We start from the raw sequence: 25,875 nt of genomic DNA, 5'->3' as shown, positions 1-25,875 counted from the left end.
AGAACGTTACATATTGTAACTGGCAAATTATCCGATTCTCCAAGTTCATTTTCTGCCTACACCAAAGTTTGTAACAATTGTAAAGCAGTTATTAATCAGTGAAAACTAGATTTCAAACATACTAAGAGTAAAAAACTTGCTTCTTGTACCAAAGCTACTAGTTGCAACTTTTGCCAATTTCTATTCCAACCTCTGTCAAACCAGATGGTTCTATTATCACTGCAGCCAAAGATAAAGCTGACCTGCTATCATCCTACTTTTCTTCTAACTCGTGAATTGATGATCTTGGTAAACCATTCCCAGTACACTTCATTCAATGCCTCAGGTGGTCTTCCATGAAAAGAATGTCAGGATTCTGAAAAGTCTTGATGATAAGAAAGCTCCTAGTCCTGATGGCATTTCTCCACTTGTTATCAAAACTTGTGCTTCTAAACTTATTCCTGTATCACCTTTTGTCACTTTCTTATTCAGAAAGTCATTTCCCTACTCTTATCCAGGCAGTTCCTAAAAACGGTGACAAATCCTCCCTTTCCAATTATTGTCCCATCGCACTTACTTCTACTCTTTCTAAAGTAAGGCGTTTTCATCAAAGATGAATAACTAGAGACCTTCCATCTCATCAACGATTGCCAGTATGGTTTCCATCAATGTCAATCCACTGGTGATATTCTGGTTTATGTTACCCACCTATGGGCAAATTCAATGGAAAAGTTTGGTTAAACTCAGGCTCTTGACATTTCAAAGGCTTTTGCTCGTGTTTGGCATAAATGTCTTCTAAATAAGCTTCCATCTTATGGCTTTTGTAATTGAGTATCCAGTTTTCTCTGTGACCACTCAACTGCAGGTGATGGTAATATCTCTGTCTTATAACTTCTCCACTAATGCTGGTGTTCTGCAAGGTTCAATTCTTTTTCCCACCCTTTTCTTCTTGTATATTAATGACCTTCTTCCACTGACTGAAAATCCTATCCATAGTTTTGCTGATGATGGCATTTTTCATTCCACCTTACAGTCTGAGAAACCTTGTCATGCACAAACAGCTTCAACTTCTCAAATATCCACTACCAATTCCTTAAATGCTAATCTCCAGGTGATTCTCCAGTGGGTGAAGATAACGTAGCCGATTTCAATCCTTGTAAAACTCAGTTCTGTCTTATATCTTGCAAAAAGGATTCTTCTGCTCCTATGCTGATCTTCTATGATACATTTCTAAGCAAGATCATATATCTCTATCGGGGATTACCCTGATTTCTAACCTCTCTTGACACAAGAACATTATAAATATTGCTTCCTTTGCATCTAAAAAACTGGACTCTCTTTTGCTCTCGGTGTTACTTTTTTACAAACAACTCTTCACTCAGTACAAATCGCAAATCCGTCTTACCATGGAATATCATTCCCACATCTGGGGTAGTGCTCCCACTACCTCTCTCGGGTTTCTAGAGGACAGTTAGGTAAATTAATGGCATCTCTAACAGAGTCTCTCTCTCCACTCTCTATCACATACACATTCTGTTTCTATTGCATGCATTTTCTATAGATACTTCCACACGGGCACTGTTCTTCTGAATTGACTTCTATAATCCCTGTTCTCCCTTCTAGTCCAAACATGAGCAACAACCAGTCAACATCCTTTCACTGTCTAACTTCAAACTCACAGAACCAACTTTTCTTCTTCCTCATTTATTCATTCATCTTCCGTTTTCTGGAACAACCTTCCTTCATATGTATTTCTTGAAAATTATAATCTACAGAAATTAAACTCTAATGTCAACAATTATCTTCTTTCATTTTCTCAACCTCCAACCCACATGTATGGTACTAAGTACTAGAGATTCTAATATCTCTTGAGTTTGAGGTTTTCATTAAAAAAAAATACTCAATCACAAACTTTTCACAGTTTACTTTACTGTTACCATCAACATGACTCCACTGTAGCAGACAGTGTATTCTTTAATTTACAATCATTAAGATGACCTGGGAGACTACAAATAAGATTTTGCTTTAAATCTTTTTTGGATAGATCATGGCTCAATTATATTTTCAAAAAATAAATAATAAATAAATTGCACTCTTCTAGAGATCTATTTTGAATTAAGAATATGACAATCAAGTAAGACAAATATCTGTGGTGACAATATACTTCTAACAGCATATTTCAAAAATATAAATATAAATTTAAATATGCAAATATTTCAATGTATTACACATATAGTAACAGCAGGGAAGGCAGAAATAAATTAAGAAAATAATTTATATTGTATTATATTATAAAAGAAATATTAATAAAATAATTTGGAATAAATTAATGGAACCAATATGGAAATTTTTACTGACTATTAAATATAACTAACATAAATAAATTTAGCAGTGCCCTTTTGATGGATCCAAAGCTGACAAAGGGAAACTAAAACCTATCAACACAGCATGATGAACGCTATGAAACAAAAACAAACTGAAACAGAACAACCACTGAGCCCATCTCATCGTTGCATTTCAAACACTACACAAATCAGTGCATCATCACAACTGACAGATAAATTAATAAGCATGCTAACATAGTAGATTTGAGTAATGGTGGCCCTCATACAGTGAACAATTAAAATATAACAGCTGAGAGTACTTATATATAGCAATGCTAAAACAACAATGGAGAACACAGTTAAATAAGAACAAGAAAATAAAAATGAGGATAAAGATTGCAGTGTCGACAATGCATTTGGCAAATTCCATAGCCAAGAAAAATAAATTTAGTGGCACCATCAAAGTGAATACATTCATTTTTATTGGCTATTTAATTTGGCATACTGGCTTTTAATTCATTTATTCAAATTCCTTCAAAAAAATTTGCCTTTATTGCTCAATCATGGTAATAGCTATAAGGTTGCAATGAAGTCCCAGGTTTTTGCTGCACCAGCTAAAAAAAAAAAAATAAATAAATAAATAAATAATAAAAATAAAATAAAAACTGTTTCCTTCTTGATGTAGATAACTAACTTTCTGACCTTTTAATTTCCTGAAGCGGTCCACCCCATGGAGGTAACTTATTCTAGTAATTAACCACTCGCTGACTAAAAGGAAACCTAAAATCCAGTATAACTTCTTTCACTGGATATTTTAGTTTATGGCCTTTAATTCTGGAATAAAAAGTGAAAATTTCACCTTCCTTCATTTTCATTTCTGTTCTAAGAGCCTTAGAGACATCAATCAGGCACTTGCTAGTTACCAAGCTCCATAGCCCACATATTCAAAGTTTTTCCTCATATGAATGCACTTTTGCAGATCTCACTAAATGAATATTTTAGTATTAGTAAATGATGCAAGGAAGCATCAGCCAAAAAATAATAATAATAATAATAATAAACAAAATTCTCCCACGTCACCTGTCAATCCCCTTTAATATGTTTAATTCCTCCTTAAATTTATTCAAACTACCCGCTTCCACAATACCAAATGAAAGTTTGGTATCAGCTATCAACAATTGTCTGGCTGAAAACAAATTTCACCACATCTGTCCTACAACCATCCTTGCTCAATTTAAATTCATGACCCCCTTATATATGTTGTCTGAGCATGAGTAAGGATGCCATAATCATTCAACTTAGTCAGTTCATTCAGTCCACCTGAACTAGATCTCCTTGAAGGTGCCCAAACTTCTAGACACTGCAATTTGTATAACTGAAGGCTTTCTTGGTAAGAGTGCATTTTGTTCCCTTCACTAAACTCGTTGCTCTTCTCTGCACCCATTCCAACAGATCCACATGAGTTCCTAAAATGAGGCCTATATACAGTACTCATGATGTGGCCTCATACAGCAGAATAATTACCTCCAGATTCCTAATGGTCAATTTTTTTTTTTATATCACTTGACAAAGTACCATGAGCTGTCCTAGCAGCCCATCTATACTGATCAGAGAACTTCATGTTTGACTAAATAATTACTTCACCTAGGTTTTTTCTCTACTACCTCTGTGGTAGTAAAGAAAACAAATGCCAACTTGTCTACTACTGTGTGGTAATACATAGTTGGTATATTATTCTGGGATTACTGCTGCTCATATGCAGTACCTTGCAATTGTCAATATTACAACTTTAATTGCTGCTTCCAGCCCTAGTGTGATATCTTTGACTATTTTAAGAAACTCAATCTCTATTTCTGGTGCAGTCTCTAGACTGGAATAGAGTATTCCAAGTGGTCTTACTCATCATGGGTCTCTCTTTGCAGCCTGGAGGTTCCATGGAGAACTTTGTGTCTGCCCATATCCCCAAAATCCATTTCTTCCTCTACTGTTTTTAACTCAATCCCACCAAGTTATAAGTTATTTTGGAGATGCTATTTCTCAAGTTTAAGTCCCTTGCATTTTGCTGCAGTAATACACAGTTGTCACTATTTATAACCATGCTTGAAGCCTATCCAAATAATCCTGAAGAAGCACTGCTTGATACTGATAGTACCTGCAAATTGTAACATCATGCTCTGTACTCTTCATCAATGCCATTTAATAATAATTTAAGAAAATTATTTTCTTTATATTATTTAAGAAAATCAGAAACAACAGGATTTCAGAAACAAGTGGATTTCCTTCAGGATTCCTATTGGGAATCCTGAAGGAAATCCACTTCCAACATTAATTCAATCTGAACAATAACCATTAATCACAACCCTCTGTCTGTCCCTGCCCTACCAACCACATTGAAATCACTTAAGAATCTTGCCCACGATCCCAACAGACATACAGGATCCTCCAATGAAGGGTGGAGTTGAAATAGTTTCTATATCCAGCTCATGAGAGACACTAAAAATAACTGACTAGATTAACAACAGGAAATAACTAACGTAATTTACCTTTAACAAAACCATGTTCTGTATCCTTAAAAATCCAATCCCTCTCACTCACACACTCTCTCACTCACACACACTCTCTCACTCTCTCTCTCTCTCTCTCTCTCTCTCTCTCTCTCTCCCTCTCTCCCTCCCTCCCTCCCCTTCCAAGTTATTGGGTATATGCCAACGATCCCAGGAGTATTAGACTCAAAAGTTTTTCAAATGAATACTATTCTGTAATTTCAGTTATCGCTAATGTCATACTGCTCAGTGTATGAAATTAGTGATACATACACAACCTCTCACTCACTACGAAGGGACTTCTGTCTTTAACAATCAACAGGAAATATCTGCACTTCACATTCCTTGTTGTCTACAGGGTGTCTGTTCTATTTATCAACAACCTCAGGTCAGTTATCTAACACTTTCCCATGTCCATTACGCCGACTGGGGAAGCCGGGTGGGTAAAGTGCCTGCCTAGCAACCTAAAGGTCGCAGGTTTGAATCCCGCCGCGGGCTTGGATCAGAGTAGAAAATGCAAAAACCTTGGGAGGTACAATATGGCCACAAAACCCGATGCGCCAACAACTAACAAAAAAAAAACGTCCATTACACAAGGGTCCAATCTGATTTGCTCTTTTCTTTGTTGTATTCAAATTCATGAAATATACTTCTCATTCTTTGCTCTCTCTCTCTCTCTCTCTCTCTCTCTCTCTCTCTGTCAGCCAATGATTTTTCATACTCAGGCAGTGGGACTAACCTCTCTTCTAATGTAAATAAATAAATAAACTTGTAGTTGTCATAGGCTTCAGTACTTTTTATCATTCTGTAACTTTTCCATGCCATCTTTTTTCTGCACTATTAAACTGCCCATTTTCAAATTCATCCATGTGTGCAGCATCTTCCTTGTGCTATATTTTCTTAATGTGTGTGTGTTTTGCTTATTGCAATTTTGCTAACTGCTTATCCCCACACGTGTGTGTGTGTGTGTGTGTGTGTGTGTGTGTGTGTGTGTGTGTGTGTGTGTGTGTGTGTGTGTGTGTGTGTGTGTGTGTGTGTGTGTGTGTGGATAAGCAATTAGATAAGCAGACAAACCTTTTCTACATGTGTTAACAAAACATGTAGAAAATGTGGTGTAACGCAATGAAGAGGGACACAATTTGGTATGGTGTATCATAGGATAATAATGAAATGAAGAGACAGCGAGAAGCTTTAGACAGCTATAAGAGACATTTATAGGGGTTGTACAAGAATTACCATAAGGTCACATTACAGAAGCTGATACAAGATGCTCGAAAATATGGTCACATGACATCAGTATGGCATATGATCCCCTCCAACAGCTACATAGGCCTGAAAGCAGTGAACAATGCTCAATGTAAGAGTGTTTATAAGATTTTGTGGCAACAAATCACTGTCTTACACCAGCTTGATTGATTGATTGATTGATTTTATTGGTGCAAAAACGACTACGGCTTACACCAGTGCAGACCTTAGCTCACCAAATTACCAAAGAGTCAGCATGAAATGCGATGCCCAAGGGTGTTCCACGCATGAGATTTGAATTCAAGGCTGGTGTTTGTGCAAGGCAGTCATTGGATATCTTCAATTTAAAGATATTCTTTACACCATACAAGTTCTACTTGCAGTGGCATTGTCGTGCATGAAAATAAAATTTGGGGCAGCCAACCGCACCCATAGGGTTCAAGGATCTGTTATCAGTACCTCTGTGCAGTTATGGCACCCCTATCAAGAAACTGAAGAGGGATGTGGTCGTTGATCATTATTCCACCCCACATGAGAACACTGCCCTCCACCATAAGTATCCCTTTCTCTGATGTTGGACACATTCCTTGTCTACAGATGAAGTTACGTCTAAAATCTGTGTTTATAGGCTAAAACGGGATTCATCAGGTCCAAGTCACATGTTCGTGGCACTTTCGATGAGTTCTTTGGTGGCTTGAGGTTAACAGGATACAAACCACTGGCTTCCTTGCATAGAATTTACTTTATTAAATTAAGTCTTCTTAACACAGTTCAGTTGAAAATGTTTTCACCTGAGGCCACAGCAACCTCAAGAGAAGGTTGATGACAGGACAGGACATCATAATGTTCCTGTCAGAGCTAAATAGCCGTCTGTTCAGGTCGACATAGCCCTTGGGTGACGTTGGCCAGCTCTTCTTGTAATGGTTCTTGTCTCCTAAAACTGCTTATATAGTGCCAAGAAGACAATGCGTGACACATTAAGCCAATGTGCCACCACTGGCTGTCTCAAGTCATTCAATGGCCTGTCATCTCAAAGAATCATCTAAACGATGATGGCTTGCCATCCTGAGTACTGGAGATGTGGATATTCCACTGAGCAAGCCAAAAAAAAAAAAAAAATGGAAATGAAGTGTGTATATATATATATATATATATATATATATATATATATATATATATATATATGCATTTGTGACTGTCACTTTAAAGATATTCCATAATTCTAATGTATTCCCCCTACTTGTGCTAACTTCCCAGCTGATAGAGGCTCATACCACCTTAAACTGTCATTGTCTCCTTTCTAGAAATTGTAACCTCTCTTTCTCCCCTCATCATCCAACTTATAACTCCATGTATCTTCAAACAGACCTATGGGGCTGGGAAATTCCATATTGTAATAATTAAAGACAAACATCAGCCAAGGAATAAAAAATTTTCTGTAAAAATAATAAAATAATGTGATACACTATCAGAAGACTAGACTATTGTAAAATATTACAATAAATTACAATAATTTATTGTTTTATGTTTCATCACTAGTTACATTTGCCATTATTTTATTATTTTTATAGTAAAAATTTTTTATTCCTTGGCTGGTGTTTGTCTTTAATTATTGCAATATTATAACTCCATGATCAGTTCCTGTACCACTGGCCCTATGACATTGAACTCTCAGATTCACAAGGACTCCTTTAGCAAATGTAACTAGTGATGAAACGTGAATTCATCATTAGAATCCAGAAATAAAGTTTGGACCCAGGAAGATCACAGCCATAATTTTTGGGATAGTTATAGAATTCTTTTGATAGCTACATGCCACATAAGAAAGAATCACTGAAGGTGCCTATGCTGCTATTCTCAAAATAAAAGGAAGCCATAGAGGAAAATTGACGAGGCATCTTGCTTCTTCATTACAATGCTGCTGTACACAAGTCTCACAAAGATCACTACTCTGAGCTAATGCAGATTCCAGTAGTTAAACCATCCACCCTTTAGTCCAGACCCACTCCATTTTCCCCCAAGATATTATTTTATCTCCAGTATTCTGGAGAAACATATGCATGGACAACAATCTTCATGTGTTGACAATTGCAAGAAGGCTGAAAATGGTTTCTTCAGAGACAAAAACAGACTTCCTTTTTCTTCAAGTATTTCCTCTTTGCTCTCAAAATGGAGGACAAATATTCTATAGCTAAAAATAGGCTATAGTGTTTTTAGTAGTATATATACAAAAAGTTTTTGTGATGGAAGAAAAGGCTACTTTATTGTTTGTACTAGGAACTTCCCTTCATTTTTCTTTTCTGCACATTAAGATTAAGAGCATGACTATGCTATTAATCAGATATAACATTGTAAATGTCTTACTTTGTAAAGATAAGATGTTGTTTGCTGGATTGACTGAACCACTTCTAGTGTGCCAGATTCTTCTTCTTTCACCTGAAAAATATAAATACATAAAGACATTATTAGAGTAAGGCAAGTAAGTTTTCATAAAATTATGCAACAGAAATTAAATATATTTAATTCAAAGAGATGAAATACCCTCAATTAAAAATAGTTATTAGTTTCACAAAAATTATTATGAATCAAAATTATTGTTAATCGAGTACATGAAATATGTATTAAATGCTTTATAACACAGTACTACATGTATTTGAGCATTTTGTATTAGTAACTAAAGAAAAACAGTTTAGTTAGGGAAGGACGTTACATGGTTGTTTTCCATTATGGTTATTATTATATTAAAACCACTATTATACCACGTGAAAATTAACAATATAGTTTATTAGGCTGTTCGCCTATATTACTATACATTAATATGACATTTTGGGTATCTTACTGATACCCATCATCAGATCAAGCTGTTTGGGGGAAAAACAGAAAGATTTACAAATTTGAATATTTTAGAATATTACACTTACCAATAATACAATTACAGTTACCAATTTACCATTACAATATTACTATTACAATTTACAAATTATAGATGTAAAGTATTAAATTTTAAGCTACCTTTAGAATAGAAAACAGGAAAACTAAGATAATTATGGAGATTAAATTTTTACCTGCCGACAGACCCTTGCCAATACTCCCAGAAACTGGGTGTGCATATAAGCAAGAGGCCTGCCAGAAGTTAATTTATAGAAGGATTAACTCCATTAGCCAATAGGAGAGTGGCAAGTTTTTATCCTGGATCCGGGGTTTTTAGAGGCCTGGGGCAACCTTTGCTCCCATACTCTGGACATCAGGGTAGCTGTGCAGGCTGGTTTGGGATCTTGCTGATACCCATCTTCAGACCTACTAGAAATCTACTAGAAAAAGAAGGAAAATTATAATAATTATTTTCTTATTTCTCTTTCAAGTAGATTTATCACCCTTCTTATTTTGGGCAAGAAGCAGTCAAACAGAACAATATTGTTCTTTTGGATATTCCAAAAAAAGAGCAATCTTGCTATATTTTGTTTCCTATTCTCCACATTTTGTCATGTAGCAGTAATTTCTTTTTAAGATATGCTTAGTATATGTGAAATAAATTTATACAAGTCATTTGAGTGTGTCAAGCTATGAAAAGTATTTACAAAAAAATAGTGCAAATGGTGTAATGAAGTGGATTTTTTTCTGCAACTACAAAAAAAAATCCCCAATCATTCATACTTTCCTTGGTTTCCTTAATAATTCATAAGTATACAGCACAGGAACACTTGGTCTTTAAAACTTGCATACAACCCACTCCTCCAAAAACCTACTCTGGAAAAATTGTCCACTTATATTTAGAAACTGTTTATATTCATTACTCTCATACAATAATAGTGACTTCACTGGATGTCACTAAATATAGTTACCAAGCTTTGCAAAGTTGTACCATTCTTCATATCAGCATTAACTAGTGCTCCTTTCCAATATGCTCATCATTTCTTTGAACCCTAACTAGACTGTCTTTTTTTTTTTTTAGTTATTGCCTACCAGAAATGAATACAGTATTCCAAATGTGGAATATCATGCATCTCTTTCATTCTCCACTTCTTGAGTGTGATACCACTCAAATTGTATACTATTCTGGAAAATAACATGCCAATTTATCCAGGTCTTGATGGAGTAGTACAACATGATTAATATAATTAATCACCCTGACAACCTTTGTATCACTAGTAAACTTAGACATTAAATCTGACATGCCTTCATCAATATCATTTCATCATAATAGCAGTGGCCATTAATAACCACTTTGTTTCCAACCTCTCAACCATCCTTTTATCTACAGCAATAACTTTACCATAATGCTACATTGTCATCCAATTTGTACAGCATCTTTTCACTTAGAACAGTATCAAAAGATTTATTGAAATTTAAGTAGAGGTAGTTCTCGACTTTACAAGTTAATTTGTTCCTAGCACACACTTGTAGAGCGAAAACTCGTAAAGCGGGAATTTATTTCCTATAGACGTAAGGTTAAAAATAGGGATTACATTCTGAACAATGAAATTAGTTTATGTTTAAACAATGATTGATTTATCGAAAGAATTGAAAACAGCCTGTAAATTCAAGCAAATTATAATAACAGAGAAATTATTTATGACTTACAAATGTTAAAGAATGTTTATTCTTCATCATCATCGACTAAATGCACACGCGTTGATCACTCATTATTGGCTCGGCACTCATTGGTTTGTTGCACAAGGAGTCGTCTTCTTCAGAAATGTTTCAAGAGGCATTTGTTTCCAAGGGAGTTTGTCTCTTTTAATTATAAATTTCACGATTGCATGCATAAGCATTTTTTAACGACACACAAATTGCAACTAACACGATTCGCGTGGAGTAACAAGCTAACGAAGCTTAAAAAAAGGAATGAAGAGATAATTCTGAAAATTTATTTATGTTTTTTATACGATTGAAGATTTCAGCAATGGGGAAACACATTTCACCATAATAACATAAAACCACACGATTCCAACTATCGGTATTTTCGCAAATGCAAGAAGATCAAGTTTACTACCCATTTATAATTGCTTGCAGTAACAGAGAAAAGCCCAATAAACTGGAAAGTGCAAATTGTTTTATGGTCATGACCTCCAGAAATATGCTTTAGAAAAATATCACAAAGGTGTTTAAAACTGATTCTTATAACGTGAAAGTGTAGTGCATTTTAATGAAGTGGTAACTAATACAATTTACAAACCATGCTTACGACCTTTAATATGGCCTTAAGGTCATGCTTGTGACCTTAAAAAGAACATTTTAGAGAGATAAATAGTTTAGTTATACATCGAAAATTTCAACTTCCATGATCATGAAACGAATTACCAAAAAAACAATGTGTTATTGGGTTCACATTATGATGGTGTCTCTGGAACTGAATAATATCGTAAAGCGGGGTACACTGTATTGTTTAGCTACGCACATGGTTTGGAATGCAGCATTTATGAATGTTTAACGTTAATTTTTTTGCAATTAATGTTCATGTTTTCGATTTTCTTGATACTTGGGGAAAAAAACTCGAAAACCCGGGAACTCTTAAAGTGAGAACTGCCTGCATATGATAGCAAAATTATTTTTTGAACCCAGCTTCTTTGTGACTAACTCATAGTAACTAATGAAATTGGTCAAGCAAGTTACCTTTTGCTGTAATTGTATATAACTATGTTCTTGTCAAAATAATCCTATATCACTTCTTTACTTTGCCCTTTAATCTCCCTTTGTGAATAGGGGAGACATTTACAGGTCTCCAATCTGCAGCAACCCCTGAATCTAACGATGCTGTAAAAATGAATGTTGTTATTTGTTATTTGGTTTTTAGGAGCATCAGCAACTAAGGCCATATTGCTCCGGGGATAAGCGGTGGTCATTCCCTGACCTTTCCGCATCCTCCGTATTTGGTGGTCATGGGCTCGAACCCCGGTCTAATCAAGAAGCGTGTGCAACGCACTGCTGCTACTGCCCACCCGGAGGCGCCACACTGCTGCTGTAAAATGATAGTTTGAGGTTTGATTAACCTATTTTGATGTAACTGGATCAATTCCATTGCTCCAGGTGCTTTATTTACTTCTAGTTTCAACAATTTTAGGCAGACAAAGGCAGATTATGAGAAATCTTTGCCAAAGGATGCAAAGAAAAACAGAAAAGAGTTCTTTACCTATGTAAACTCTAGAAAGTAAGGGATGAATCAGATTGGTCCACTTGATATTGATGGTTCAACTGTTGATGATCCTGCTCAGGTGGCTAACAAACAATGACTATTTTGCATCTACATGAGGAGTTATTCAGGGAGGGGAATGCCAGAGGTGAGTTAAACTCTGGCAGTGAGCTAGATGATTTTGTAATAACTGAGAGGAAAGTGGAGGAGAAATTATTGAAGATAAACATAAAAAGGGCACCCAGGGTGGATGGGATCTATCCAGTTATATTAAAGGAGGAAGCAAAGGAAGTACGCAAACCCTTAGGCATAATGATGTGAGCTTCCTTAGACTCAGGGGTGGTACCCATGGACTGGATATGTGCGAATGTGACCCCAATCCACAAAAGAGGTTCAAAGGGAGACACAGTTAATTACAGACCTGTTAGTTTAATTTCTGTTCCAGGGAAATTAATGGAGGCACTGCAGGATCATCTAGACAAGACTTTCATTTCCTGATAGATGTGCGAGGTGATCTGATTGAGGTGTATATAGCTGGGACACAGCATAGTTTTGTTAAGGGAAAGTCTTGCCTGACCAATTTTATTGGATACTATGATGTGGTCACAAAGGAACTGGATGCAGGGAATAACTTTGACATCATATATTTGGACCTTAGAAAGGCTTTTGATACTGTTGCATATGGAAGACTACTGAACAAATTGGAGCAGTGTGGCATTGGAGGCAAATTGCTGCTATGGATAAAGGGATGGTTGAGTGGGAAAAGACAGAGTGGTAATCAATGGACACTGCTCATCATGGACTAATGTTATTAGTGGAGTGTTGGGTCAATTGTTGTTTTCTGTATTTATAAATGATATTGATGATGGTATATCAAGCTTAATGTCCAAGTTTATAGATGATACGAAGGTTGGCAGGGTTGTTAAGGACACTAATGACAGTACACTGCTGCAACAGGATCTAGAAAAGTTGAGCAGATGGGCTGACAGGTGACAAATGAAGTTTAACATTGACAAATGCAAAGTACTACATACGAGAAGCAGTAACCCCAGAGTGACGTATCAACTCTGTGGTACTACACTGACAATGGTAGAGAACGAAAAGGACCTGGGGGGTAATTGTGCAGGCAGATATGAAGTTTTCTGAACAGTACAGACGGTCTGCAAGAGTAGCTCATAGTGTCTTGTCAATGATATACAGGAATTTTTCTAGCAGGGATAAGGAGGTGATTATCCCTTGTTATAAGGCCACACCTTGAGTACTATATACAGGTCTGGAGGCCTCATTTTAAGAAGGATGTAGAGCTGTTGAAACGAGTGCAGAGAAGGGCAACAAGATTAGTGAATGGAACAAGGGGTTGCTCTTACGAAGAAAGGCTTAAATTTTGCAAATTACAGTGTCTGGAGACTAGGCACCTGCGAGGTGATCTGATTGAGGTGTATAAAGCCTTGAATGGTTTGAGCATGCTCAATGCTGATGGGATTCTTCCTGTCACTCAGAATAATCACCTGAGAGGACATTTTGTTATTTGGTTTTTAGGAGCATTAGCAACTAAGGCCATATTGCTCCATGAATATGCGGTGGTCATTCCCTGGCCTTTCTGCATCCTCCATATTTGGCAGCGACGGGCTCGAACCCCGGTCTAATCAAGAAGCGTGTGCTATGCACTGCTGCTCCTTCCCACCTGGCTACGGAGGCACCTCTGAGAGGGCATAAATTCAAATTGAGGAAAGACAGATGTAGGATAGATGTGCAGAAGTTTGACTTTAGCCAGCAGGTAGTTGGTTGGTGGAACAGACTTCCATCCTTCGTTGTGGAAGTTGATAGCTGTTGTTGTTATTTGGTTTTTAGGAGCATTAGCAACTAAGACCATATTGCTCCAGGGATATGTGGTGGTCATTCCCTGACCTTTCCACATCCTCCGTATTTGGTGGTCACTGGCTCAAACCCCGGTCTAATCAAGAAGCGTGTGCTATGCACTGCTGCTCCTGCCCACCTGGTGGAAGTTGATAGCCTAAATAAATTTAAGGCTGAGCTGGACAGGCATTTGGAACGAACGGATGGGTGAAATGGGAGTGGTTTTTTTTTTTTTTTTTTGGCTGATGCTGCGTAAGCTTGCTTTTTTGCATCATATGCCTCTACTAATGCTAATTTCTTTTCAGTTTTCTACTCAGCTATCAAAAAATCATTTAGTTCCCAGTTACAACTTTTCATATTCATATCCCTGAAAACTGTTTCACATGTGAACGTACACTAGGTGGGCAAAATAATGGAAACATTATGAAAGTAGCAGTTTTGTAATGGCTATATAACATTTTTTTTTTGTTTTGTTTATTGTAAGCAGTACTGTGAAAGACAATAAAAGCTGACATTTATTTAGAAGTGATATAAAAGGTACGTGAAGAAAGTGACCAACCTCTCTAGATTCCAAAGGGGTCAAATTGTTGATGCACATTTAGCAGAGGCATTGGTGACTAAAACTGCTGTTTCGTTTAATATATCCACAGCAACTGTATCAAAAGTGATGTCTGCATTCACAAAGTATGAGAAAACAAAATCTGGTAGGACAAATTTGTGGCAGAAAACATAAAACTACTGCCTGAAAAATAACTGCAGAAATTAATGTCTCAGCAACCTAGTTTCTAACAAAACAGTTCGGTGAGAACATAAAGCTGAAATTTATGGCAGAACCACTATTACCAAGTCAAATGTTACTGATGGTATTGCTAGAAAGAGGATGCAGTGGTGTGAAAAGCACAAAATCGAGCATTTTAATGATTGTAAACATGCCATATTTTCAGACAAATCATCAATCACGCTTTTTCCAATATCAGGGAGAGTTCATATTTGGCAAATGTCAAAATAAGTGCATCATCCTGACTGTCTTATGCCAAATGTGGACGAGGATAAAGATCAATGATGGTTTGGGCAGGAATATTTTGGTATTCTTTAGGTCCTATCATCATCATCCTGAACAGACAGATTACTACCACGCACCTTGACATTCTGAGTGACCAGATTATCCCATGGTTCAAAAATTTGTTTCCCCACTATGTTTCCATGGTTCAAAGTTTCTCCCATGGCCTGCACAATCACCAAACTTAAAACATTACTGAGCCACTGTGGGCTTATTTGGAGAGGAGAGTGAGAAGCAGATCATTTTCATCACTCAAGCACTTGAAACAGTCCTCCATGAAGAATGGCCCAATATTCTGCTTGACAGTTCAAGATTTGTTTTAATCTATTCCACATAGAACACAAGCTGTTTTAAAAGCAATGGGTAGCCCAACACCATATTAGTGCATATCTGTAAATCTTATCACAGGTGTTTCCATTATTTGTTTTAAGTGGAAATGGACATCATTGAGATTAGAATTGAGACCACGTATATTTGTGAAATGAACTAAGAAGTGTTTGGGAGGTTTAGATCTTTTCACAGATAAGCTTACTCTATTAGTTTGACAATTCATGGTGTATTCAATAGTAAGAAAAAGTGGGGTAGACACTGTATGAAGTAATGAAATTTTTGGATATGGCATACACATGGTAAGAATATACCCAGATCCTTGACATAACGTGGCCACAACAATGCCCCCTGCATACACACTACTCAGACTCCCTCCAGTTATTATCTGGCAGAGTAGAGGTAGCAAGATTATACACTAGCTGATCCAGAAGCCTCCTAAAGAGTTACCAATAGGTTCAGTCCAGTGTACTAACTAGTGGCCGGCCTGCAAACACTGTTTTAGAGCTGTGCCCTCAAAATGTAAGGAAGGCTGGATCTCACCATGATGTTCATCATAACCTCAAAGTCATCAGTCATACTGCATGATGGAAGAGATGGGGAAGGGTTGACCAGAACTTAGCTCTGGAGACTAAACATGGGTTCCACCACTTCAAGCCTCCAATAAGCAAAGTGGTGGTATTGCACCGGTTGAGGAGAGTCATCTACCACCTAGTGTTGCCAGGTAACACAGAGGGGCGGCATTCCTCCATGTGGTGTGGGTGTCACACCTCGACCCCTGCTTACGTTGGTTCATACCTGAGTGGTCACCCACAGTGTGCTTGTGCATGGAGGTTATACCCAGGATTACTAACAATCCCACCATCGTGAAGGTGCAAGCAGAGGATTTGGCTGTCACAGACTGTCCGGACTTCGCCGAAATTGGGTCTACTTGACTTGATGTCACCCGAATATCAGTTCCATCAGCGTTTTAAACTCCCAGGTAGCCAGTACAGCTTGTCTGGCATATCTGAGAGAATGTCTGTGACATCCTCAAGGCAAGGACCAATACTTATGCCATTGATATCAAATAGACCAATGTAATTCATATCTTTCCTTCTAGTTTAAACATATATACTCTTATCAAAGATGTCTCATGATCTGCCTCAGTATGCCTGACCTCTCCCCAACTTGATTACAGACAAACTAGTAGGTTTCTGTGACCTCTACTGGTCCAAACCCTGAACAGTATCTCTTAGGTAGTATAAAAAAGTTTTGTAGCTTCTGTGATTACTTTCCCGAACAACTTCCATCTTTCATTTACATTTCTTTGCAATATCAACTGATCCTACTGAAAATAATACAAAACTGTCTAAGACCACTGCGATGGTCTAGGTCATACCAATTCTCTTCAAAAAAAACAAACCATGATGGACATCCAACTTATCCTCCCCTTCCTGAAATAAGCAGGAAGTATTCTGGAAGTATCAAAGGACTTCTCGGCTCACCAGTCCCTGTTTAATAATGCTAAGAAGACAGACCTACATTAGTTCATCAATGCTCAATCTCAAAAAAGGAAAGCAGACCTTTTTTGTAAAAGAAACTCCATTCCTCCCTTAAGACTTCCACCAGAGATGGGCTGATCATGATACCAGATTTAGTCTCATCTTGTCCACTAGTGCAATTCCTATATCAAAAGCTCTCCATGTTTTTGGCATGCTGTCTAAAATCTCTATTTCATCCTCAGGCTTAAAGTGGCTAATCAACTTCCTTTCAACTTATACTTCAATAGGACTGGATGGTATTTAAACTGCTCCTCAAAGTTGGTAGCTTTTTCTTCATAGTTTTCTTGGCAAATCTTTACAACCAAACTCTCACTCAAGGTTATGTACCTCCAGCAGGCTGGAAATGCTATGAAGTTACTCCTGTCTCCAAGCATGCCTCTATTTGCTCGATCTTACTAAAGTTGGAGCAAACAGGGATTTGGTTCTAGCCCAATGTCTATCACATAGCATCTCAGCACATTCAACTGAAACATGCTTTCTTCAAATCACTGCCACAATTTTGGCAACATGCCATAAAAAGAAAAATTTTCACTGCTTCTTTCTTGACTGCTTTTTCAATGCTTCTTCTGTGATCCAGAAGAATTACTGTGTCTCAGGACTTCTTCTGAATGCAGTTCAATGGTTACTTTATGATCACACTCATCTTCTCCAACAAATCCACAATCTGTATTCAGAACATAATGACAGGCCTGCACCAAAGAGAAGCATTTTCAGCTTTGCTGCTCTTGTCCATACAGAACCATCTGGTTTTGACAGAGGTGGGAGCAGAGATGGACAAAATTTGAGGCCAATGAGCTTTGGTGTAGGCAGAAAATGAAATTGAAGAATTGGAAACAAGAAACTTTTGGAGCAAATGGATGGGTGAAATGGGAAGTGTTTTTTTTTTTTTTTTTTTTTTGGCTGATGCTGTACAAGCTTGATTTCTTGCATCATATGCCTCTACTAATGCTAATAATCTTTATTATAATATATTAGGAAAGTACTACAAGAGGATAAGATACCATTACAAATAAGAGATGCAATAAAAACCATATATATATATAAAGATCCTAATGTAAAAAAACAAATTTACAGATGGAACAATATCAGAACCCACTTTTACATATAAAGATATAAACCAGAGTTTCTCAACCTGTGTGCCAAAAGTATGCTTCAGGTGTGCCTTGGAAAATGCAAATAAAAAAAATTAATAAATCCAAGTTTTATAATAAAAATTAATTCAAATAAAAAATTCATTTATTTACGCTACACCGATCCCAGCCCCTTCCAGCTGGTCAATGTGAAATTACGTTTTGATTCCTAGTAGTAGATCTGTTCACCTTTATTCAGCCATTCTTATCATTTGAGAAACTCTCCCAGGCACCCTGCAGTTGTATAAGTGCAACTTGTAAGGAGCATAGTAAGAAATTTCCTTTGGTGTTTTAAATTTATTTTGTTATTTGGTTTTTTTTAGGAGCATTAGCAACTAAGGCCATATTGCTCCGGGAATATGCGGTGGTCATTCCCTTGACCTTTCCGCATCCTCCGTATTTGGTGGTGACGGGCTCGAACCCCGGTCTAATCAAGAAGCGTTTGCTACGCACTGCTGCTCCTTCCCACCTGGCTACGGAGGCGCCCGATTGGTATTTTAAAAGTACTTTTTGTGATTTTATATCTCTAAAACATCATATTCAGTTAATTCGTACAGAAGAGGAATTTTCAATTAACTGTATTAGTATATTCTAGAAGTAACTTAATTTTTTTAGAAATTATTAGCGATGGATAAATTTTCAGTGAAAGGAAATCAGAAGAGGCAAATTGATAACAATGAGCTTCGAGAAAACGACAAAAACAAAAAAGAGCAACCATCAACATCAAAAAGAAGAAAACATATCATAAATATGATGATTATTTGGTGATGGGATTTTCGTATACTGGTATCAAAGATTGTCCTCTACCTTTATGTGTGGTATGTGGTTTAAAATTGTCGAATGAATCAATGGTGCCAAGTAAATTGCAGCATCATTTTTCTATGAAACACGAGAATTTATCATCCGAAACTATGGAATATTTCAAAAGACTGCAGGCCTCTACTAGAAAACAAGGTGCAGGATTTTATAGTATGGCTAAAATATCTGATAAAGCTCGAGAAGCCAGCTTATTTAGCAGCTGAACTGGCGGAAAAAAAAAAAAAAAAATCTCACCTGATTGCAGAAAGTCTGATTTTACCAGCACAGGTAATCGTGAAAAGTATTTTGGAAGAGAAAGCTGGAAAAAAAATAATGGCAGTTCCACTTTCGAACAGCACAATTGGTGGGCATATAAAAAAAAATTTCCAATGATATTGAAGGTCAATTTGTTCAAAATATTAATAATTTTGGGCAACTGTTTGCATTGCAAATGGATAATTCCACTAATATTAGCAGGAAAGCCCAATTAATAGCATTTGTCAGGTTTATGGAAAATGACACAATTATCAAGTATCAAAGTAAGGAATAATTATTTGCAAAGGTGTGGTATATTATGGAAGTCATGTGTCAGCATTTATACTGATGGTACTCCCGCAATGAAAGGAGCATTAAAAGGATTTGTAAACGTAGTCAAACGACACAATTCAAATATTATTACAACACACTGTTTTAGACACAGAGAAGTTCTAGTAGCGAAGACAATCATACCCGATTAAAAACTTGGACTTGATCAAGCGGTTAAAATAGTCAATTATATCAAAACCAGACCACAAAAATATATATTTCTGGAAAATTATGCAAGGAACTGGAGTCTGATCATTTCTCTTTAATGATGCATACTGAGGTTCGGTGGCTATCAAAAGGAAATGTACTTATGTGTATGGATGAGTTGCGTGTGGCATTTCTCAAATTTTTTTCACTGGAGCAATCAGAATTTTGTGATTATTTAAGTGATGAAATTTGGTGCTGTAAATTAGCTTTTCTAGCAGATTTATTTGCACAGCTTAATAAATTAAATATTAGTATGCAAAGCTGATAGGAAAATTTACTCACTTCTACTGACATGTTGTTCGCCTTTAAAGAAAAGTTGAGTATATAGAAAAAATATGTAAATGAAAAAATTTAGAAATGTTTCCCTTGACTGCCAAAATGAATTATACTAAAATAATTAATGTAATTAGCAAAACATTAGAACTGTTAAAGACAAAAATTGAGCATTACTTTCCATTCCTTAATACCCAAAAAATATTTGTGGGTAAGAGAAACATTTGCAACAAGAAACTTTCTGATGTTGGAACTTTGGAATCTGCAAGAGGACGAAGAATTGGCTACGATCCGTAGTAACCAGTCGCTGGAAATTCACTTTAATAACGCTAATATTAGCAAATTTTGAATCAAAATTCAATATCCATGAATTTCTGAAAAAGGCAATTAGAATTTTATTACTATTTTCCACTTCCTACTTGTGCAAAACAGGGTTTTCTGCTTTAAACGAGATTAAACAGAAAAAAAAAAAAGGGGGGGGGGGAGACTAAAGTCAGTAGAAGATGAGCTGAGAATAACCTATTCACAATAAATCCTCGTAAAACTGTGCTTCCCATCAAACCCAAACATCTCACTGATTAAAATGTTATAATTGTATATTTGTTTGTTTTTATATAATTATGTTAATTTTTCATATATTTTATTTTAAATTTCATGCAATTCATGTATGTTCAAATAAGAACATTGAAGCATTTAAAACAAATAATAAATGTATTATTAAATATACCCAACAGAAATAACTTCCAGTTTGTGAATACAAAGGGTACTAGGAAAGTTTTGCAATATGACGCAACAATGAATCACAGGAAGCTGCTTGTTGCTGCATATTGAGACATGTTCATACGTGCATAGTAGCCGCCGCACCAAGTCGATGGGCTCAGTTATTCATTAGTAGTGAGAGTGTAAAGTGCTTGCGATGGCATCGTGGTCACGAAATGAGATAAGGACAGTTTTGCGGTATAATTTCGTGCATGGTTTAACCATAGACCAGTGCTTAGAAGAAATGACTCTTGCACTAGATGATGATTGTCCACATCGTACAACGATATTCAGGTGGTATAGAGAATTCCAAAGGGGAAATTTCACTCTGGAGGATTCTGAGAGGCCGGGAAGGCCACGAACGTCAGTTACGGAGGAAAACTTTACTGCTGTGAGGAAAATGCTTGACGAAAACAGGCGAGTGACCTACCAACAGATAGAGGATACTTTGGGCCTAAATGCACCAGCAATTCGTTCGATTCTGCCAGATCATTTGCACGTGAAGAAACTTTGTTCTCTCTGGGTGCCGCATCAACTGACTGAAGAGCAGATGACACGACGTGTGACTTGGTGCCGGGAGATGTTAAAAAAGTTTGATAAGGGACAATCTCGGTATGCGAACAACATCGTGACAGGTGATGAGACTTGGCTGTACTATTACGATCTGCCGACCAAGGCTCAAAACAAAGTTTGGGTCTTTGATGATGACGACACACCCGTAATTGTCAGAAAATCCCGATCTGTAAAGAAGAAAATGATAGCTGTATTTTTCAAATCGAGTGGAATTGTGGAACGTGTCGTTTTGGACACGCAGAAGACAGTCACAGCTAAGTGGTATACTGAACAATGCCTGCCTAAAGTCATTGGATCTATGAAGAACCTGCGGCCAAAGTCAAGAATGGACACCTGGTACCTCCATCACGATAATGCTGCAGCTCACCGCGCCAAAGCCTGCACCGAATATTTGACCACGACAGGACTGAAACTTCTTGAGCACCCTCCCTACAGTCCAGACCTTGCTCCCTGTGACTTTGCACTGTTCCCGCATGTGAAAATGAAGCTAAAAGGGAGGCGGTTTTCCAGTGATGAGGACCTTCTACGGGCTTGGGACAACGAGTGTGCTTTACTCCCTAGTGAAACTTGGCAGAACTGGTTTAAAGATTGGTTTCGGAGGATGGAGAGGTGTACTGAATGTAGAGGAAATTACTTTGAAAAAATTAAATAAACAAAGCTGTATTGCAAAACTTTCCTAGTACCCTTTGTATATATACAGGCTGGCCTTGATTAACGCAATTAATTCGTCCCGCGAGCGCATCGTGCAAAATGGAAATGCGTTAATCAAATATAATAATCAATAGGAAAAATTATAATTGGTCCTTGACCTTCTGGAATGTCTATAAAGAATTTTAAAAATAACTTTTTAACTGTATACAATGTAATATAATGAAAATAATTATGGAATTAAATGTTTATTGCACAGCGGTTTGGGAACCGGTTCCCAAACTGTGCGCCGCAGAATATTTTAAATTTTCGAGGGAAACACAGCGATACTCGACATCTGTCGGACACCGCACGAACTACTAGCTTGAGGTAGTTCATAGTTTCAACATTTCTTATTAAGTTGTTTGGATCTAACTACTAAACGGAACTGTTAGGTATTTCTTTTGGTCTGGATGCGCCATGAAAAAATTACTGAGATGCTAAGGGTGCCGTGAACCGAGAAAGTTCGGGAACCTCTGACATAAAATACACAATGAAGAAATGACTGTTGCGGAAATATTTGAACAGTGTTGACTTTTTCTTTTCATCAATCAATTTCCGACAACAATCTTCTCTGGGACCTGGCGAAATAAATATCACAGAGAACCTCAAACAAAAGGTTTGAGGTTCTCTGTGATACGAAAGATTTCATCTAGTTCTTTTACCTTTATCTCCTTCACAGTAACATTTTCATCTGGCTCATTTAAAAATTTTAAATTTTAAATGCAAGTCTGCATTGACTTTATTAACGGGAGACAAACAAGTAACAAGTCTTCTTCCAATGATTGATGGAACACACTGAGGCGGGCAGCAGGCAAACGTTTGTTTATTGCCCATCCGACGTGTGGTAAGCTTAATGCGCAATTCAAATCTTTTTCCAACTGTCACATTAAAAAAAAAAAAAAAAAAGATCGCGTTAACTGGAAATTTGCATCATGTAAAGTGAAAAGTGGTATAATTTTTTAAAATAGCGGTAACTGAAACGTGTTAATCGAACTCGCATTATGCGAGGCCTGGCTGTATGTGTGTGTATAAATATTATAATTGTTTCTTTTTTATTTATAAAATTTATTTATAGAATACACATATTACAAATATATATTATATATGAGTATAATAATAGTGATTGTAGTGTGCCACAAAATTTTAGCATCTTTCAAAGTGTGCCATAACGAAAAGGTTGAGAAACACTGGTATAAATAGAAACAGGCTATTTCATGTATAAGTAAAACCCAACAGAATGGAAATTAATACTCACCAGTGGAATACAATTAATAAGAAACAATCAATTATAGGCAAATTATTTTAATATAATAGAAAAAACATAATGGGGAAGTGTGGAAATAATATACAGGGGACAGAGAAGATTGAAATGGATGGAAAATTAATACAGAATTATATTTAGCTATATTAATACAGAAGTATATTAATTACAGAATTTAAATATGCGGGAAATATCATTTCAAATAACAACAATAATGATTTTAAAATACAAATCTATAACAAAAATTAATGGAATAATGAAAAAATATCGCATCAAAAGCAACTCTTAAATATGCAAGTCAAGCGTCGGTTTTAAAAAAATAGACAGACAAAGACTAGAAGCAGCACAGATAAAATCTCTACATACTTTTCTGGATTTACAAGACTTAAAGAGAAACATGAACATCAGACAACTGAAAGGAGCCATATGTTCTAAATACTTAGTGAACAGAATTTTTCAGAGCAAGTGGATACAACATCATCTGGGAAGGATAAATGATAGCATATTGCCACAAGCACTAAGATAGAAGCAAAGAGTAAAAAACATTTGAAGATGCATAAGGAGACAGAAGGGACAATTTCATCTCACAAGGTAGTAATAGGATGAATGTGCCAAACCTTAAAATGTTCAGAACAGACATAACGAGATACAAAATTTTCATTGTTACAATTTTTTTAAAAATTGCATGAATTCATTCCATAGGATGATGTTTGCTGCATATTTCCATATGCAACAAACATCATCTTTGGGAAACTCACAAGCGAAAAGTTTAAAAGAAAAAAATTTATCACTCAACTTTCTATTAATTAAATCATCACTACAATAATTATTTTAATGGAAAAGTTAAATTCAATATACAGTAAATCCCCGCTATTCGCGGGGGTTACGTTCCTAAGAAATGCTGCGAATACCGAAAATACGAATACTGAGTTATGGCTCCCATAGTAATAAAGGGGTTCCGTTCCAAAGTATGAAATATATAAGAAAAACTAGTCTAAAATTTTGTCTATGTATGTATTATATGTACCTTCGTAATATGACTATGTACATAGTGAAATGCAAGCATAATGGCATCAAAATGAAAATAAGAAACAATTTAATATTAAATATAATATTCATTAGAAATTTCAAACTAGTGCCTTTGCTAGCTAGAAAACTTATCCTGCCAGTGCTGTAACCAGTTTCGCTAAAGTGTTGATAAACGAGTTTTGCCTTTTCACGAATGATGAGCGAACTTAAGGGGAATTTTATTTTGAGTTCGGTCTTCTATCCACAGATTTAAAGCTTTTTCCATTTTTTCTAATTTAACATCACGAGTTACAGAGCAAATTTTTGAAGCAATTAGCGTGTTTTCACGGACACTACGGCGGATTTTTTCTTCCAATTTCTTGATTGATCGTACCCTTGACTCATCGATTTTATAATGTTTTGCCACTGAGGAGACACTTTCACCATTAGAAATTTTGTCTAATAACTCAATTTTATTCGCTAATGTCATCCCCTTCTTTGATATTTTCACATTTCTCTTGTTATTCGTAGCCATATTTTTGTACAGGTTAGAAAGAACTTGTCCACAATAAAGTCACTTTCGTCCGTTAACACACTCGAAAAAGTCTGTTTTACACTGCAAAACAGTAGATTTATCACTTTTTTAAGCATATCAATTTATAAATTGATAAATTTATTCAATTTATAAGCATATAAATTAAAAGCAAACGACGAAAACTTCCATTACAAGCGCATAACACATACTGAACAAGGATTAGCGAAAAACATCCACGCTTGCAATTTTGTCACCCCTCTCCCCCCACCCACTGAGTGCTGTTTTGACAGGGAAAGATAATTTTTAACCACGCCCGTATTTTTTTATGGCGGAAAATGTTCACGGCGCTTTAAAATTCACATTTTTTTAGGTTTCATTTTATATTAAATCAGCGGCCGCAAATACACGAAACCTCAAATTCAGATACTGCGAATCGCAGGGGTTTACTGTATTATACATCAGTTAAATATGTAAAGGCAAATGTTTTAAACAATTTTACCATAACATGTGTCTCAAAGTTTACTATTACAGGAGCTAGTTATTGTTGGCGACTCAATTATCAGCAAAACAGGAAATATATTGTGCAAAAAGGATAGGTGGAATAGGACCAGGGATGTCTGCCAAAGGCAAAAGTTAATGATGTTGTAGAATCATCTTTTAAAGGCACAAAAGGTGATATCGTTGTACACATTGGCACTAATGACATTACGTGTGTGAGATCTCTTGATTTACTAAGCAAGTACAGGTCAATGCTGAAAAAAAATCACAAGTTAAGGTTACAACTGAAATTGTCTGCAATTCTGCCCAGACATGATAGGAGGGAGTATATGATGAGAGCCTTGTCAATCAATTCGGCACTGGAGAGATTGTGCAGGGGTCGTGGGGTAGAATTTTTCTCAGTGTAGTCTGTGCTTGTTAACAAGAGATTGCTTCTACAGAGATAGGATACACTTAAATAGAAGGGGTGCAAGAATATTTGCTGATGCTATCGAGGCAATGTTAGGTGGGCCAGAAAACTGCTACCTTGGAGGGGGGGGGATTCACAGA

At 36.4% G+C, this 25,875-nt stretch overlaps 1 protein-coding gene across 2 annotated transcripts in view; it reads right to left on the bottom strand.

Annotated features, from left to right (window-relative positions):
• The window catches only part of LOC150086924 (F-BAR domain only protein 2), a 726,598-nt gene that overhangs the window by 654,379 nt on the left and 46,344 nt on the right, over positions 1-25,875 (bottom strand). For both annotated transcript variants that reach the window (XM_090372823.1, XM_090372824.1), the window contains exon 5: positions 8,456-8,527. In XM_090372823.1, the coding sequence (XP_090228949.1) occupies positions 8,456-8,527 (72 nt within the window). The remainder of the gene's footprint in view (positions 1-8,455; positions 8,528-25,875) is intronic.

Source organism: Mastigoproctus giganteus, chromosome 4, assembly GCF_048544385.1.
Source record: "Mastigoproctus giganteus isolate SK-2022 chromosome 4, ASM4854438v1, whole genome shotgun sequence".
NCBI classification, from domain to species: Eukaryota; Metazoa; Arthropoda; class Arachnida; order Uropygi; family Thelyphonidae; genus Mastigoproctus; species Mastigoproctus giganteus.
Note: the sequence above shows the minus strand (reverse complement) of the source record. Positions and strands in the feature narration are given on the sequence as shown.